Genomic DNA, 17,958 nt, shown 5'->3' with positions numbered 1-17,958 from the left:
TTTTGCAATTACAGCTGTAATTGACCGACCAAAAAAGTTTTGCCTTAATTCCTTAACATTAGCATCCTGTGGCAATGTTATCCGGTCACAACAGCGAAATACAAAATGTATAAGGCCTATCTATCTAGCTAATATGTACAATCTAGTTGACTAAACGATTGACTTTTCCTCTCCAAACCACAGACTGCCGCTCTGCGTTTGGAAACAGAACTGTGAGTTATTTGACCGCATCATCAAAAACGTCATTGTTCGGTTAAATTTCTTTTCACTTATTAGTGTTTTTTTCCCGTTATTTTCAGCCGAATAATTTCAGTTGCCGAACATTCGGTGCATCCCTAGTTATTTATACAAATCTTGACTTAAAACCCCTACTGTTTAAAATCATTAAGAGGCTCCGATTTAGGAAAGTATTAGTTCAATTAAGAGTTCAATTAATGAATTGACAGCTCAGTGGGAACAAAAACCAGCAGGACAGGGGGTCCCCCAGGACCAGGCTTGGGAACCCCTGCTATGGCTGGATGTGCCAGGCTGGAGTCCCGGTGATGTCACTTCTGGCTCCTCCTGGGAATTCCCAGCGCCCTCCTGTGGCTCCCCGGCTTCCCACAGCCTCAGCTGTTCCATCTGCCCCCCCCAGTGGAGTACAATAGATGTCAAAAAAACGTTTATTAAAAGGGAGGTTATGGTGCCATAGCATACTCAACCGAGAAGTGTCTCTCTTCCAGCCCCTGCAAAGACAACCCACCTGCTCGAGCACAGGAACAGCAGAAAAGACAACACCCGGGTCACTGTAAATCCAGTTTTATTGTTCCATGTGGTTGACAGATCCAGCAAGTGTGATCATAAGATTTTTTTTTTTCCTTTTTCGTTTTTTGCAAGACTTAGAACTAACCTACATTATCAAAATATTCTTCTGTTACTTTATACATGTTTTTCCATCTTTTTTTTGTTTCGTTTGTACACCCTGAATATCAAGGCCGTTTGCAGCTACCCAAATAAAGCTCTTGATTTTGGATTTCTCTCGTCTACATCAGTGAAAGGAAAACATGATGAGGGGAACTTGATTCTCATTCAGATGACGCCTATACGGGGCGCATCCCGTGTGAGGCGTTCGAGCAGCGACAGGGAACACGGGAGAGAAACGGAAGAACCTAGTGCCGAGTTTACCAACATGCTACATCCCCCATTGGAACACAAACACAGTGGACTTGGAGATTCCCAGTTCAAAGAGGATGAATCGGCAAGCAAAACAAGCGTGTCCGTGGGTTCGCTGGCTCGTCCGGAGTTCAGCAATTGTTAGCACAGAGCTCCACAGAACAATACACCATTTAAATTGCAATCATTTTATTGACTCCTTCGAAAACAGACTCTTTCACATTGCAGAATGTTGGCAACGTCTAGCGATGAAGAGATTCCAACACTAAATCCAACCAAAATATTATTATTACTACTAGGCCATTTACAAAGCGGAAAAAGCAATGTTCGTTAGAGGCCAGCGATCTCTCACGCCTTCCCGACGTCCCTCCTAGCGGTTCTTGCTCAAACAGGAGTCTTTTTCTCTGCGCCTATGCGGCTTGCGCTCGCTGGGGTGGGGGGGGGAGGGGGCGGCCGGAGTGGAAAGGGAACAGGCGGGACGGCTCCCCGCCCCTCCCCGCCCACCAGCTCTCTCAGGCTTCGTCGTCCGACGTGTCGCTGCTGCTGGTCTCGGTCTCCTCGTAGTCGGGTTTGAAGGCGCTGTTCCTCCAGGCGCCAAGGAAGTCGGACGAGAGGCCGTTCTTCAGAAAGCCGTTCTTCCGCAGGCCGTTCTTCTGCAGCTGGAAGGCATTGCGTTCGAGTGAGAGAGGCCGGCCTGGGCCGTGGTGGTCCTAGCTGGTGGTCCACACCAGCTAGGACCGCCATCACATATCTGCATCCACTCACAGACACAAACAAAACCACCGGCACACGGTGGAAGCCCACATCAATTCACAGTCCAGAAAGGACTACGAGACGCTTCCCAAACCCAGCCCAACACGACGATACCTACCTGCTCACTGATGGCTTGGAATTCCCTCATCTCATCCTCGGTCAGGGGGGCACAGGTCTCATCATTCTCGCTCTCCTCCTGCCACCCCATCTCCTTCAGGAGCCTGCAAGGCAAAGCGGCACCCCCGCCCCAGTTAGCATCTCGGCTAAATTCTACACCAAAATGCGTGAAAACATTGAAATGGCGCTGGGCCGGACACACTGTGAGAGGAACCGATCAAAGACGGACGGAGGAAGCTATCGAATGGATCCCAAGAGATGAATAGAGACCTTGAAGACCACATAGGAGATGGGAAGGTGAAATCATACACTTTGCAGGCGTGACGTGGAAAAGAGAAGCTGCAGATCGAAGCGAGTGGAAACATGTGGATCGATATGTGCCGACGGTGATGTCTTAACAAAAGCGAATATCAAAGACGGTTAGATCGGCTTCCTGGCGACACACTGCGTACCGGTGTTCGGCCTCCAGGGAGCTGGACAGCACGTGGGCCTGGGGGAGCGCAGAGGAGCGCAGGATCTGCGGCGTCACCCCCCGGACACTGCCATTCTCGCGCGGGACGGCAGCCGCGTAGCTGTTGAGATTTTCATCCCTCTGCCTCTGACTGTTGTTGCCGTTTTGCATATTGAGCGTTTGATCACCCTGCAGTGCAAGACGTTCAAATAATAAAATAAACAACAAAGACACACAATACATATCTATCTATATCTATATCTCTCTCTCTCATATATATATATATATATATATATATATATATATATATTATACACACATGCAGTTTTTTAGTTCCTGGTTTCATGTTCAGTGCTAAGAACGTCACATTGACACCAAATGTAGCTGCCGTGAGTGTAATCGAGCCCCGGGAGTTACCTTGTGCTGATTTCTGTCCTCAAGATCGTCCCCATCCACCTTGTCCTGCTTCAGCGCTTTCAGGAATTCGCTCTTCTTGTCCGTTCGCACCCGAGTCAATTTCATCAGGCGCGGCTGACTCATCTTGTCCACGGGCGACGAAGAACTGGAACGGCTTCCCTGAAACAACACGAAACGGGACACAGAACATGAAACCCCCCGAGTGGCGGCGAGATCCGCAATGCCTTTAATCACGCAGTTCGTTTTGAACTCACTCTAAATATTCCATCGTCTCGGAGGCATCTCGCTGGTACAAATCAAAAGTGACGGAGCGTCCACACTCAGTCAGAATGAAAATGAAGCTTCCGTTACATAAATCATTAGAGCTTCCAGAATCCTTCAGACTGGGTTAATAATTACAGCTCGATTTTGCCGAATCATCACATGAAACCCTCGTGGAAAACAAACACGACCTCTAACGGACTCATTCGCAGCGAGTTCCTCCCCTCTCACCTTGACTGGCAGTGCGCCGGCCGGCTTGGGAGCCATGACCTTGAAGGCAGGGGGTCCCGTCCCATTCTTGGAGGGGGTGGGCTGCACAGGGCCGGCCGCCGGGTACCCCGAGCCCTGCTCTTCCTTCGACACTTTCTTAATGACCATCATTTTGGAAGTTCTCGATTTGGGGTTGGGTGGGTGTTCTGCTTAAACGGTGAGAGGTAAGTTAAGGCAACAACAACAAAAACAACATGGAACTAAGAAATTATTCAAATCCATCACGTTAAGAGGGTCAGTTTTTGAAATACATTGAAAGATTCCTTTCACAAAAACACAACTAACTATATTCCCACAAAAAGAAGTTTAGGACATTGGGAGAAAAGACACAAGATGTAGTCCTTGGCAGTGTGATTCTAGCATCTAGATTCTCAATTTACTGGGATTTAAAAAGTGGGCAGATAACCGGTGACAAACCTAAATCTCACACAGCCCTGTATTACTCTACTTCACATATATAATCCACAGAGATGGTCATAGCTCACCCCACACACCCACTGCCACCGCTTTGTTCTGGTTGACTTCTCTCTCTGCTTCGGGATTAAGCGACGGCTGCACGAGACACGAGGAGAGAGAGAGAGAGTTGGTCATTCGCACAGGTGAAATGAGATCCATATGAAGCAAACCGTTCAAATATGAACAGCTGAAGATCTTAAAACAGGCGTATGAACTGGATTATAATGTGTTCAGCAGAGGAGTGTTTTTGCACCCTGTCAGTCAGCGCCGACACAGGGGCGAACTCGACTTCACGCAGGACCTAAATGTGCATCTCCATCGAGCACGGGGTTCTGTTCAGGGATCACAAGTCATTACACAGCGTACCAACGACTATTTACTGTGAACACAAACCAGTCAGACTCAAACGCAGAGGCCGTCTTTGATGCTGATGTGCCAGAACAGTACGCATCACCAAAACACTTCTAAAGCAGTTTACTGTCATGATATTCAGGACCATTTTTTTATTTATTTTTTATAATCACTCATCACTATGAAGTTGAAATGCTCCACATAAAATAAAGCATCCCAGAGGGACATCAAGGCTATAAAGAAAGTTTGAAATGCCTGTACAGCAAGAGATAATTAAGTATGGATTTGCAGTTATGTTTCACGTGCTTAGGAACTTTTCTCCATCTCTCGTTAAACACCCGGAGAAAATGCGAAGGAGAGACATCTGTGCTCGTTTCGGCACATCTGATAACTCAACAATGACCGTTCAACTCTGCAGATCCACTGAATGGCGCAACAGAGCTCCTGCACCTTGTTTTTTTTAAGCGGTCTTTAATTTATTTGATCAAGCCTTTTACATTTCTTGCGTCCCCCTTTCCCCTTTTCCTTTCCCCCCGGCTGAGAGGAGCTACTGCTGCCGGAGAAGATGCCGATTATGAGTCAGATGCAGGGATTGCTGTAGAGCACTGTAATTACAGCATGCATTTCTGCTATAAACCACTGCCCACTTACGAAATCTTCAGCCTCGAACTGCTTGCGTCGGTCCCTTTCCTCCTTCTTCCCGTTGCCGTTCTCCCCGGAGTTGCTCTCGTGTAAAACCTTGCCCTTGCCTCCGTGGTAGCCCCCGGCCCGGGAGCGGGAATGCACCCCGCCATGGTAGCCCCCACGGGAATTCACACTCTCGGAGCCGTTGCGTCCGCGCCAACCGCTCTTCTCCTTCCGTCCGTAACTCCCTGTGGGACACAACGGTCACACACGGACAGAGGATGAACAGGGGACTCCTGAATGGCTGAGGCACTACAGTGTCCTCACAGAGTGAAGGATTAAACACAGAGCACAACATAAACAAATACCATCTACAAGTCAAAACGTGAACACAAACTATCAGAGAGAAACGCTGGTCTACTGGACTCAAATCCCCAGTTCAGTTCAGTAACAGAGCTGAGGTCAGTGTGCCGAGCTGAATGTCTCACTCGACACTCGGTTCTGACCTGAGGAGACACCAGGTCTCTCCCCAGCAGCAGCAGCCTCAGAACAAGGTTTGTTCACAACACACGCGCCGAACTGACCTCCCCCTGAACGCCCATTTGTCGATTCGAACCCATCTGAGGAATTGTGTCGTCTGCGATTCACATCACCGCGGTTGTCCAGACGCACAGACGCTTCAGGTTGTTTTTCACAGTTCAGAGACGGCTGGAAAACAAGACACATGCGGGTCACTTTGAGTTGGGGAAACGGTCCACAGGAGTCTAAATAACATCAACAACAAGAGAGATAGTAGCATTCACTTTTGCAAACACCACACAATGAAAAAGTTTTTTTTTTTTTTTTTTTTTTTTTTTTACAAAGAACTGATGCAACACTAAACAATGTTGACTATATTTTGTGTGCACGCTCTTAATCCCTGTTTGGTGGGGGCACATATGAACATAGACCATCAACAGCTGCAGGACTTCAGATAATAATGTCCATCAGGAGGCAAAAGGAGTCAGGTGACTTCATACATCAATAATTAGCCACCCTGCATCGCCACACATGAACTGAGACAGAGGAGGAAGTGAAGAATTACCTTCGTCGATGAAGGTGGAGTAGGAAAATTAAGCCAGGCTGGAGCAAAATCATGCTGCGCCATTGAGGTCTGTCTCAAGAATTGCAAACAAGGCATTAACACCTCATCGCGAGCCCTGCTGGAGAAAAGAGAGGTTTAGAGGTAGCTCGAAGCATTTCAGAAAGTAAAGTGGTTCCTCTGCCATGAAGCGTGGCACCGTCCGAATCTCACCGCATGGTCAAACAGGGCTCCCACCACCGTTCCACTATAGATCGATCAAGTTTATTAATGAGCTTTTACAATTCCATTAGAGATTGGGAGACTAAACTCTTGCATTACACAACTAGGGACACTTGCATAGGAACTGTTTTGCTTGGTACATAAAGAGCCGTGATCTTTCATTTAGCGGTCAAACAAAACCCTACATGCAAGTGCACAAAACAGAGGGATATATGAACGTCCCAAGAACCAAGAGGCGTGAGACTCCCATTTCATTTGCTTTGTTTACATTTTGTCGCGCACCTTTCTGCATTTTTGAAGGGCAGTTTTCAGGATAAATATCCCCTACAACTTGGTCCAAATTAACCAATGAACCCAAGCTCAGTTTCAAAGTAGAGTCTGGATAAAGTTGTAATAGTTTAGTTATAAAATCATTTAAAACTGCTTCACAACAAAGAGCAGAGCACAACCAAAACGGCATAGGAAGCCAAACAAGGAAACTGAAAGACAAGCGAGTGGTATGATAGGTACTTCACACTTGAGGTGGCCAGAGCATTTTTCACCCATCACTTCAGAAAAATAAATGTCCTTGCATTACATTACATTAAATATTGTCCAATACAAACCATAAATTAACTAAATACAAAACACAAACAGTCTAAGATATCAGGGTAAAATTGATAGATTTAGAACTTTAATGAATATATGTCAATTAAATGATAAACAGTTTGTGCTGAATTTACGTTTTTTCCCATTATTCCATGTGTCCCTTATAAAAAAACCTGACAATAAGCACTGTGCACAACACAACCCATCGCTGATGCAATTCGGTGCAATCAGCTGAAGCCACTTGACAGACTGAGAATAGGAGACTTGTCACTTTTTTAAGGGAAACAATTAGTCATTTCAAAACCTGACTGCATATCTTTATGCATTTCATATTTACTTCCATAAAAACTAGCCTATATGCCAACAGTAAATAAAAACTAAAATTTTAAATGAAGATGAAACCTACTGAAGGCAATTTTATTTAAATCACCAACAATTCCCAGCTTTTCACCTGCTTTCAGGCATGCACATAATTATGGTTTCTCATAAGTACAGACTTTGGTGACGAGTGTCTCATTAACCTAAAAACACACACAAAGGACAATACATTTGTTTTTGTTTTTATAAATACTGTGACTTTTGGGGAATTTAGTACATCCATACAATTAACAAATCTTTGTTTTAAAAGGAAAATTATAAATTATAAAGTATAACAATACCAATTAAGTAAACTATTGCATTAAGTGGCAAATTGGGGAGCTTCCCAATTGCCAGGAAAGGGTATTTAAAAATAAATAAATTCATAAATAGATAAGGTTTTCTTGTAGAAATACAGTTTAACATTCTGAAAGAGGTTACAGTTCAAAATGCTGTGTTTGAGTACCAGGCTGGGTCTCACTGACCTATGTTTTTATTAAAAAAATAATAATACTGGTGTTCATTTGTAAAGAAACTTTGAGTCCCGTGTGTTTGCTTTCGTGAATCATTGTGCCCACTGGTCACAGGATGCAAGTCTGTGCTGAAATGCAAGGTGATGCGCTGAAGAACTACTAACTCTGTCAACTAAGTAGCAACAATAAGGCAATTAAACCACTTGTGATCTCTAGACACTACCCTGCAAATCATTGGAATAAGTAACGCATTACAGCAATAATCCAGAGCGACACACAAAACCCACACCTACACTTAAAGCAGTCTTCTGGAACACCAAACCAAGTCAAAAGAAGCTGCACATAACCTTCTCTATATCAAAAACAAGTCACTGAATATTGTCCAAACTCACAGGGATCCTGCCAATAACAACCCTATAAACGGCGAACAGGCGGTTAAGCAATTTTCACATGTCCGGTGTAAAAAGGCATACAAGTGATCAATGTGTGACTGTGAAGTGCAGCATTGTGTAATACTGCAGTGAAAAAATACTCCTCATGGCAAAGGTTACCGTCCTATGTTTTAGAGAAGAAAAGGGTGTTCTATAAAGAGCTGGATGCCTTTGAAAAGTGCATTTCAGAGTAAACACACAACCAACTAACCAATCAACCAAAAGAAATCCACCAAATTCCGAAAACCAATTTCAGCAACTAAAAGGACACCATCAGCGGAGTCAGGGCTCATTTAATTTCCCATCTGAAGAATAACTTCAAACATGGCTCTAAATTGACCCACTTGCAACATTGCTTGGCTAGCATACTGAATGTGACATTGGTATTCTTACACTTAGCAAGAACTTGTTTAAATATAACGGTGGCTGATTATATTAAGAGACAAATTAAGGCAACAGAAGATATTTTTGCGATTCTGTCGCCGTCTTTGCAATCATGAAACTGTGACTTGTTTAAAAATGTCTATCCGCAGTCTGAGCAGCCCTTTCTTTGTGTGTGATTAATCCACTTTCCAAAGGCGTTCTTGCCAGTGATGTTTCGCAGGGATATAAAATGTGTCACTCACTCTTTGTAACCAGGCATGAAAGCAGAGAAATGACATTAATGAAGTGTCATCCACTGCTTTGAAGCAACTCTAAAGCAATTTTAAATCCCTTAAGAGCGCTACATAGAAATATTGATACATTCTGTTTAACCAAGCCTACACTTGATTTTTATGCAGATAGATTTTGAAAAGTGAAAAAAAAAAAACTTTTTTAACATCAGCCCCAAATTACAAAGTAAACTGTTGAATTGTAGAAAGAAAATGTAATAAAAATGTTAGCCGTGTGAGATTTAAACAATATTTCTCTCTTTCAACATTAGATTTTCATATAGTGTCACTATTTTATGAAGTTAATGCTCAGCAATAGTCAATATTTTAAATTAAACTCGGTGCAATTACAGTTGTGACATTTATTTATAAAATTGATCAATAAACAGATGGGCCTATTTAAATTCGGTTGTGGAGGAATAGAAGGTGTCTGCCTTTTATTAAAGTTTTTGCTGAATAAAATTCAATATATAACACAGTTTACATTGTTTACAGCAGCTAATTCACATTGTGTCGTAGGTCTGATTGCATTGTAACAAACAGAAGTCAGAGAATTCTGCCCCTAAACAATGTATTCAGCAAATAGCAAGTAAGCTGGAAGGAAATGCAACCGAAACAGCAGGAAGAAGTTGAACTTTGTTTTTCTCCTTTACTGTGTGGTTTCAGTGCAGTGATATAAACCTCACAGAACCCGGTAACTTCAGCCATCGAAGATGACTCTCAGAAAATGAACGATTATATTGGTTTAACAGTGTGTAAGATATAATCCCGACCCACAAGTGCCAGGGAAGGAGGGAGAACTGCTTATCTGCCAATAATAGCTGTGCACCCGTGTGACACAATACAGAAGTTGTGGTTAATCAGGTGGCCACAGATAAAGGGACACTTGTCTGACAGCAGGGAGGGAAACGAAAGTTCAGTTATTCCGCCTGCCTAGGGCTTCCCTCCCCAGGGCCACGTGTTGCCCGATCACACAGCAGATTGCAAACATTACAAAATCTCCAGCCCAGAAGAGACACATAAGAAGTTAACATATAACCGTGCACTTGCCCAAGACTGAGATAATTCATTTCCCAGCAACAACAAATAACACCGTCGTCATTTTCTTTGCTGTACTTTCACCTCTTCAAATGCTCTGTACCACCAACAACAGTCTCACACAGGCCATATTCTAGTGCCATCCCAGACCACCAACAGCACTGCATTGCTGATAAGCAAAGTATGTAGGTAAGGCCTCAAACAGCTTCCAAATATGCATATCTGTCAATAGAAAAGCTACAGGTTATGATTATAGTGTGCCCTTTCTAATTCACATCCTGCAGTACAAAACAGAACTTGCAGAGACAGAGATCCCATGAAAATGTCTCCAAATGATTATAACAAATACAAAAGCAGTTTATAGGCTAAAATCTCACAATTTAACATATGGCTCATCTATATCAAACGTTTAAACTTAACAACCCATCACCCGCCATAATAGTGGTTAATATCAATGAGGTGTCAATTAATGAGCATAGACAATATGATTTATATTTTGTTTGTTTTTTAAAGATGTGCGGTGGCTTATAAATGCAGGGCGTCACTAACCAATTGTGGAGGACTGCACAAAAAGGCTTTTGTTTAGGACAGACTTGCAATATCTTCTCCCTGTTGTCTCTTGCAAAAGTAACTCATAAATAAAAATAAAAAAATGAACAAAAAAGAATAATCCCGGTGTTCTGCTTTCACAATTCCTCTTGCAGATCGGGTCCTTTTGCAAAAGTTGGCCACGTAATCCCCAATCAACTTGCCATCTTCTCGTCAATGATCCCAAGTCGCAGAAAAAAAAATCAATGATCCCGCTGTAAACAGCTCTTTTTCTCATGTATGTAACATGGGATCGGTTTTATTTTTGCTCAACTCAGTAGGTTGAGTGTCGCAAAAGATGGGGATGTTATTAAAAGCTCACATCTGAACAGCCACTGTTATCAGGTTTCAAATCAGAAAAATAAGAAAAAAAAGGTAACTATCTAGATACCATTATTGTACTACCTACAAAAAAACGAAAGTGAAAAACAATCACATTATAAAGAGAGGAGAAGGGCAACTATTCTCTTCATTTAAACTTTTAGATAAGCCACCCTGCTGGAGAGAGTCCGGAAAAATTTAGTTTTCTTGTCTTTTTTAATGTGACATGATTTTATCCCAGTGAACGCAAAAAGGAGAAGAAAAACCATCAGGAAAATACTCCATTCAGTGCAACTGTGGCTTCATATTGCAGGGGATGTACAGACAACCGCACATCAAACCTGTGGGGCCGAGTTGTGATCAGGGGCAAACCGTGCACATCTGAATATCACGTAATGTTTGTGCAAAATATGAATTGAAGCTCCTGCGAATATGCAAAACGTGCTGCACTTCCTATTTCAGCTCAGCATGGGGACGGGCACCCATTCATCCTCTATGGGCTGCAAAGATACACACACATGCCATTCGTTGCATGAAAAATAATGCCCCAGCGTAGGTCAAAAAAAGCCTTCACCTGCAAGAGAGGGAGAGAGAGAGAAAAAGGGGTGAAATCCACTGAAATTGGTGCAACACAATAATCCCCTTGCAATGCAAAACGACCCCCCCCCCCAAAAAAAAAAAAAAAACATCACAAGACTTCCCTCTCAGACACATCCATAAGTATAGTTAATGCCTGCAGTATAAAGGCGCTGTGGAGTGCCTGGTTAAAAGCTCCCACAGTCCTAGAAAGAGACCAAAAATAGCAGCAGACGCGTCCGTGCTGTGATGCATCCCTGGACACAATGTAGCAGGAGTGCAACAACTCCGAAAGCACCGTGCGACCTCCACGGCACCGACCCCGCCGGGCTGGGGTGTACCAAGCGCGACACGGCACGGCTGGGCTTCAGTACAACACAAAACGGGCACAATAACAGCATTTGCAAACTGTTTTCTCCCCAGTCGTCTTTACAGGCGGACTTGCATGGCAGGACGAGCAGAGCGCCTCTGCAAACTAACCACTTAGTTGCTCACTTACCCGCCAGGAGAGACACACACAGTATCTGCCGACTTGTTTTGGCCGAGACGACGGTGTAAATACCGACACTAGCACTTCTCCATACTGTCCAATTACGAGACACTCATTAGCCCAAATTCAGCCTCTTCCTTTTACAATCTCCAACCCACTTTCCCTTTTGGGGTTTTATTTTGGGGGGGCCCCACGGACGGCCGCGGATCCTCGGCGGTCTCAAGCGCTGTCCCGGATGCTTCCGTGCACTCTGGCGGAATAGAGGTTTATTTTATAGGCTCCTTTTTTCTTCTTTTTATTTTTAATTTTTGCCGCTTTTGCCCGTCTCCTTCCCAAAATGGCGCCGCTATCCGCAATGCTTCGCGAGAATCTCGTCCGCGAACGGGAACTCGTCGGCCCACAACATCATGAGCTGCCTGTCTGGGGTGGCAGGATGCATTTTTCTTTTCCTTAATGTAGAGACAACTGCACACATTATTCCACATGAAGAGCTGACCTAACATAATACAATTCCACGTTAGCTTATAATAAATGGATATTGATATAATGTGTTGCATATATTTGCATTGCATTAAAATTGATTTATTATTTTGATATAGAAGTTAAAGCAATCAAGTGAGTGTGGCTTCATGCATTTAAAAAATATCAATTGCATACATGCAAGTTGGGTGAGCTGAACATGCATTAGCTTGTAAATGTATGATAATTGCATGCTATGTCCTTGTGCTCAGGCCATACATATATATTTTTATTGGGGCACTTTAAAACAATATCACTGCATACGTGAGGAACGGGTAAGTTGAAATGTCAGCCTTTGTAATTATAAGTTGTGTGGCTGGTGACGAGACAGAACGAAAATCGAGCTGTTTCAGTACATGGGGGGTAAACAGACGTCACCACAGGCTGAGCAATGACGTGCCCAGAGGAACGCCCCCCACCGCCAGTCTCTGTCGTCACTGGATGAGTGAGGGGATTTCCTGCACGGAGCCCGTCTTTGCACAGAGATTAAAAGCACAGGCAGAAAAATCCACCTGCAATCGTGGGCTGTGCGATGCGCCTCGTTTAGCTGTTAGTAGCTCATATTAAACATGCTTTTTAAGCTAAAGTGCTTAAATCATAGAAACACAGTCCGTGGTGTTACCCAAGGCAAACCATTGACTCGAATAAGGTTTCAACCAATGCATTTTGGAGGCATCAGTAATAAGCATGAGAATAATAACAATAATATAAAATTCACAATAATTCATCCTGATTTAGTGGTATTTCATTTTTGTAACACTTAGATAATTTAAGTATAATCATTTGAGGTATTCCTGGTTTCCTGATTACTTTTAAAGACCCTTTTGCTTTGCTTTTTATTTTCACATTTGTATTTTTGTTTCTCTTTGTGTTTCTGTAACTGTCAGAGTTGCAATGCTCAATCTATACCAGGGGTAGGCAACCCTGTTCCTGGACTGCCACAGACACTTCTGTTTTTTGTTTTCCCCACAACCCATAATGAATTTATATAGTTAGTGCTTGGCTTAATTGGTCACAATTACCATTTGCGCCAGGTAATTCATAATTGATGATTGAGAGATACCCACAAAACCTGCAAGACTGTGGTCACCTACCCCTGATCTAAATGTTAATACCTTTCCTTTTAAAGGCTATTTTAAAGCCCTATCCTCTCTCAGAGTGTCCTGGAAGCTATGGAGCTGAACATGCTGGTACTAGACTTGGAGATGTTATTCTTCAGCTCTCTTTAAGGGCCTCTTCACCAGCCTCAGAAACTAAGCTATCAAGACCTCCAGACTGTTCCAGTGATCAATGTGTCCATGTCTCCACCATCTTCAAAATCTGGACCAGCAACCTGTGATGTCACTGCCTAGTCCTGATCCTGTAGACATGGTAATCTGTAACAAATTGTAACGAGTCAGCTTTGCCAAAATGCCATGCTTTCCATAGCTGCTCTGTGGCAATACACTCTTCAGGTTTCACGACCCCCCGCAAAAAAAGCAAAATAAAGGATGCCCTCTTGTCAGGTCAATTTAGTTTAATAGTGCAGAATTATAGTTACAGCTTTTGTCTGCCTTCTGCCATACTAGCTGATATGTATAAATCCCCAAACATCCTGTGAAACAGTAGGCTTTCACCAGAGGCAGGATCTGTTTGCTCAAGTGTACAATTAATAATTTCTTTTCAGTTCAAGTCTGGATAAACTGCTCAGTTTCATTAAATATATAAACAAACAGCAGCTGAAAGCCATCGTGTTTGTGTGTGTGTGTTTTGTGTGTGAATCAACACAACACTCTACGCTTATGTCACATTTGCTGAAATCACCACCTTGAGCCGACAGGGTCCTGTATGAAGCAGGTAAGGATCCAGGTGTTCTTCTCCCTTTAAAGTGAATTCATATTGCAAGAGGCAGCCCACATTCACTGCAGAATTACTGAACATAAGAACATAAGAAAGTTTACAAATGAGAGGAGGCCATTTGACCCATCGTGCTCGTTTGGTGTCCATTAATAACTGAGTGAACCAAGGATCCTATCCAGTCTATTTTTGAATATTCCCAAATTTTCAGGATCAACCACATCGCTGGGGAGTTTGTTCAGATTGTGACGCCTCTCTGTGTGAAGAAGTGTCTCCTGTTTTCTGTCTTGAATGCCTTGAAGCCCAATTTCCATTTGTGTCCCCGGGTCCGTGTGTCCCTGCTGATCTGGAAAAGCTCCTCTGGTTTGATGTGGTCGATGTCTTTCATGATTTTGAAGACTTGGATCAAGTCCCCACGTAGTCTCCTCTGTTCCAGGGTGAAAAGGTTCACTTCCCTCAGTCTCTCAGTAGGACATTCCCTTCAGACCTGGAATAAGTCTGGTTGCTCTCCTCTGAACTGCCTCTAGAGCAGCGATATCTTTCTTGAAGTGTGGAGCCCAGAACTGTCCACAGTATCCAGATGAGCTCTAACTAGTGCATTGTACAGTCTGAACATCACTGCCCTTGTTCTCAATTCTACACTTTTGACAATATACCCTGACATCCTGTTTGCCTTTTTTATTGCTTCCCCACATTGTTTGGATGGAGAAAGTGAGGAGTCCACATAGTCTCCTAGGTCTTTCTCATGCGATACTTCATCTAGTTCTATTCCTCCCATAATGTAATTATAGTGGACATTTTTGTTACCTGCATGCAAAACCTTGCACTTGTCCACATTGAATTTCATCTGCCAGGTGTCGGCCCACAACTGAATATTATCCAAGTCCCTTTGAATAGCCTGTGCTGCCAAGATTGTATCTGCTGAGCGACCTATTTTTGTATCATGAAGACCAAGATCAAAACAGTAGAGTCGACCAAAACACGTGACCCAAGATTTGGTGTGCTCACAATCAATGCAATACATTGCCAATAGAATCCAATATATATTTGTATACACAGAAAACACATCAGTATAGATTCACACATTCTAGCATCTTGAGATTATGCGGATTATCATGAAATACTGGTACAGGCACATGCAGCATATTGCAGAGTCTCACAGCCTGGAAAATCTAATACAACCCCATGAAATGTTCACTTTGAAATTGACATGCAACCCCCCAGGAAGAAAGTCAAGCTATTCAATTGATCCAGCTCCATTTAAATATACTCTATGGTGATGTATACCTCTATAGATTACATTTGAATGGCAGCCAACCAGCTTGGCCCAAGGGTTTGTAAGGATATTACTAGATTAATTGTGGAAAATTAAAAATAATACTAAAAGTAATGAAGGTATGTTTTACATAAGTGTCCATGAGGGAGAATAAAAATATACCTCGTGTTACAGCAGGACCCTGCTCTGTTTTAAATACCATAACAAAGACTAAAATATTACAAGGATGAGCAGCACCTTAGACAATGAAATGACCTGGGATAGACCATGATCTTCAATTATATTTAAATAAATGATGGATGCTATGCATAGACTCAAATGTAGTTTCCGTTCACAAAAAGGGATAGAACTGAGCTTTAATTACAGATCAGTCAGCATGGTGTTTAGAAAAGGGCAGCCCTTGTTTGACTTAATCAATCAATCAACCAATCTTTATTTAATTCAGTGCCCTTTGCAAAGGAATTGCAACAGAGATCTTTAAATGTGTATACATGAAGTGCGAGTCAATGTATACATGTAGTACAGCAGATGTGAACCTTTAGGCATGTAGAAGAAATGAACAAATCCACCCAGTGGAGAAAATACATGTGGAGGGGTACATGGCCTAATGGTCACCTTCCCTGCAGATTAATTAACGTGGTGGATTTCAGGTTGCAGCTGTATTGGATTAAAGTAGAGCATATGGAGTAATATAGACTTCTGGGATCATTTTTATAAAGTTGAATATTAAGAGATGAATTCCTGACAATAGGAATCCAAGCTCATGTTTTCACATGAGGTTTTCACATTCCAGGTCTGAAGGGAATGTCCTACTGAGAGACTGAGGAACTGAACCTTTTCACCCTGGAACAGAGGAGACTACGTGGGGACTTGATTCAAGTCTTCAAAATCGTGAAAGGCATCAACCACATCAAACCTGAGGAGCTTTTCCAGATCAGCAGGGACACACGCACCCGGGACACAAATGGAAATTGGGCTTCAAGGCATTCAAGACAGAAAACAGGAGACACTTCTTCACACAGAGAGGCGTCACAATCTGAACAAACTCCCCAGCGATGTGACTGAAGAGACAATTTGGGAACATTCAAAAACAGACTGGATAGGATCCTTGATCACTTAGTTATTAATGGACACCAAACGAGCACGATGGGGCGAATGGCCTCCTCTCGGACACTTTCTTATGGTCTTATAGGTTCAGAACTGCTAAATGGAGCAGGGAATGTAGATAATTGATAAGGGGAGAACCATAAAACATGGCTAAAGTAATTCATGGAGTAGCAAAGGTATCTAGTTTAGAATAAAGGTTTGCTTTACTGAGTGTACAGCAGTGGTTCCCAACCCTGGTCCTGCAGGACACCCTACCCTGCTGGTTTTTGTTCCAATTACTTAATTGAACCCTTAATTGAATTAATAATTTCCTAATTCAGAGCCTTTAAATTATTTTAAACAGTAGTGGTTTTAAGTTAAGTAGATAATAATTATAAATAACTTATTAAAGAATCAACTTTTTTATTACACAATTTAAAAAGTAAAATCTTAGAAGATTATTACCTCAATTAAGATTCAATTAAGTAATTGAGAGCTTGGCTGGAACACAAACCAGCAGGGTAGGGGTCCTCCAGGAGCAGGGCTGGAAACCCCTGGTATACAGCAAGCTCTGTGGCACCTAGTCAAGCTCAAGACTTTTATGTATGTGCCCTTTGTGAATAAAGCAAGACTAACAAGATTAGATCATACATGTGAGAAACCAACCTTATTTTAAAATGTTATCCATGTATTTAAGGCATCTATAGTATTCTACCTTTATAAATAGTAAAACAAAAGGGCTTTACAGTATGTATTACACCTGTGTTATTTCTAGTAACCCTAAACAAGAAGTGGGAAGAGCTGTCAAATAAGTCCAGCTTTGCCTGAAAACAAAAATGCCCCTTACTTTTCATGTAATTTTTTTATTGGGTGGAACATGCAAATCCCATTGAAGGCATTATGAATGAATCAGTCTGACCTTAGCAATGGCTTTTAATAATAAGCTTTCTTGTTTTTTCTTCAAATAGTGTTACCAACAGAAATCAGTTCTATCATCATCATTATATGATATGAATTAAACACAAAACTGATACAGTACAAATAGGAACGATGTAAAATCAACAACTAATCTAATTATTTAGCAATTTTCATATTTCCAGTATGAGAATGACTTTGCTGAGAACTGCTTACCTTAACCTTATAACGTTTGTCTTTACTCCTACAATTATGAAAACTAAGAGAAAAAGTATTTTAATAGACAGGAGATAATATCCACCTCTGTTGTATAATATTATGTGGAGAGAGGAAAACGATTATTTCAATATATACAAAAGCAATAACATATAATGTATTATATTGTTTTTAAATGTGTAAATGCTTAAGAGATATATTTTTAACTAAATTATGATAGTGTCTTCTTTAAATTGGATTTGCCAGGAACATTAAATAGGCAATTTTAGTATGTTTTTTAAGTCATCATACAATGTTTAATTACTAGGAATGCCTGGACTTTGTTCAACTCCCAAATCCATTCTGTAAATCTAGTCATGTCTCGTCTCTTTCTAATTAGGCGTTATTTATCTTCACACTTCTGAAATGTATCCCTATTAAACCACTGTGATGTCTCTCTT

The 17,958-nt window shown here is 42.1% G+C and overlaps 1 protein-coding gene across 3 annotated transcripts; it reads right to left on the bottom strand.

Moving 5' to 3' along the window:
* Window positions 1–782: 782 nt before the first annotated feature.
* LOC136755047 (vasculin) lies at window positions 783–12,032 on the bottom strand. 3 transcript variants are annotated; one of them, XM_066711408.1, is made up of 11 exons: window positions 11,680–12,032; window positions 10,245–11,178; window positions 5,937–6,054; window positions 5,437–5,560; window positions 4,880–5,100; window positions 3,907–3,973; window positions 3,383–3,567; window positions 2,891–3,049; window positions 2,475–2,662; window positions 2,024–2,126; window positions 783–1,811 (listed from the first exon to the last, which is right to left on the bottom strand). In XM_066711408.1, the coding sequence occupies exons 3-11, from the start codon at window positions 6,030–6,032 to the stop codon at window positions 1,665–1,667; spliced, it is 1,290 nt and encodes a 429-aa protein (XP_066567505.1). In that variant the 5' UTR covers window positions 6,033–6,054; window positions 10,245–11,178; window positions 11,680–12,032; the 3' UTR covers window positions 783–1,664. The 3 variants fall into 3 exon arrangements, with proteins under 3 accessions (XP_066567505.1, XP_066567504.1, XP_066567503.1); XM_066711407.1 differs by having other exon boundaries at window positions 5,937–6,051; XM_066711406.1 differs by lacking the exons at window positions 10,245–11,178; window positions 11,680–12,032 and adding an exon at window positions 9,780–10,222 and having other exon boundaries at window positions 5,937–6,051.
* Between the last annotated feature and the right edge of the window lie 5,926 nt (window positions 12,033–17,958).

This window comes from Amia ocellicauda, chromosome 8 (genome assembly GCF_036373705.1).
Source record: "Amia ocellicauda isolate fAmiCal2 chromosome 8, fAmiCal2.hap1, whole genome shotgun sequence".
Lineage (NCBI taxonomy): Eukaryota > Metazoa > Chordata > Actinopteri > Amiiformes > Amiidae > Amia > Amia ocellicauda.
The sequence above is the reverse complement of the archived record's forward strand: the minus strand, read 5'-3'. Positions and strand labels throughout refer to the sequence as shown.

Coding starts and splice junctions, on each gene's coding strand:
- LOC136755047 (XM_066711406.1), bottom strand. CDS start 9,862: ATGCAGTGCTGTTGGTGGTCTGGGATGGCACTAGAATATGGCCTGTGT. Junction 3,974..4,879: donor AGTTCGAGGCTGAAGATTTC/GTAAGTGGGCAG, acceptor TGTCTCGTGCAG/CCGTCGCTTAATCCCGAAGC. Junction 2,663..2,890: donor AGGACAGAAATCAGCACAAG/GTAACTCCCGGG, acceptor CTTGCACTGCAG/GGTGATCAAACGCTCAATAT.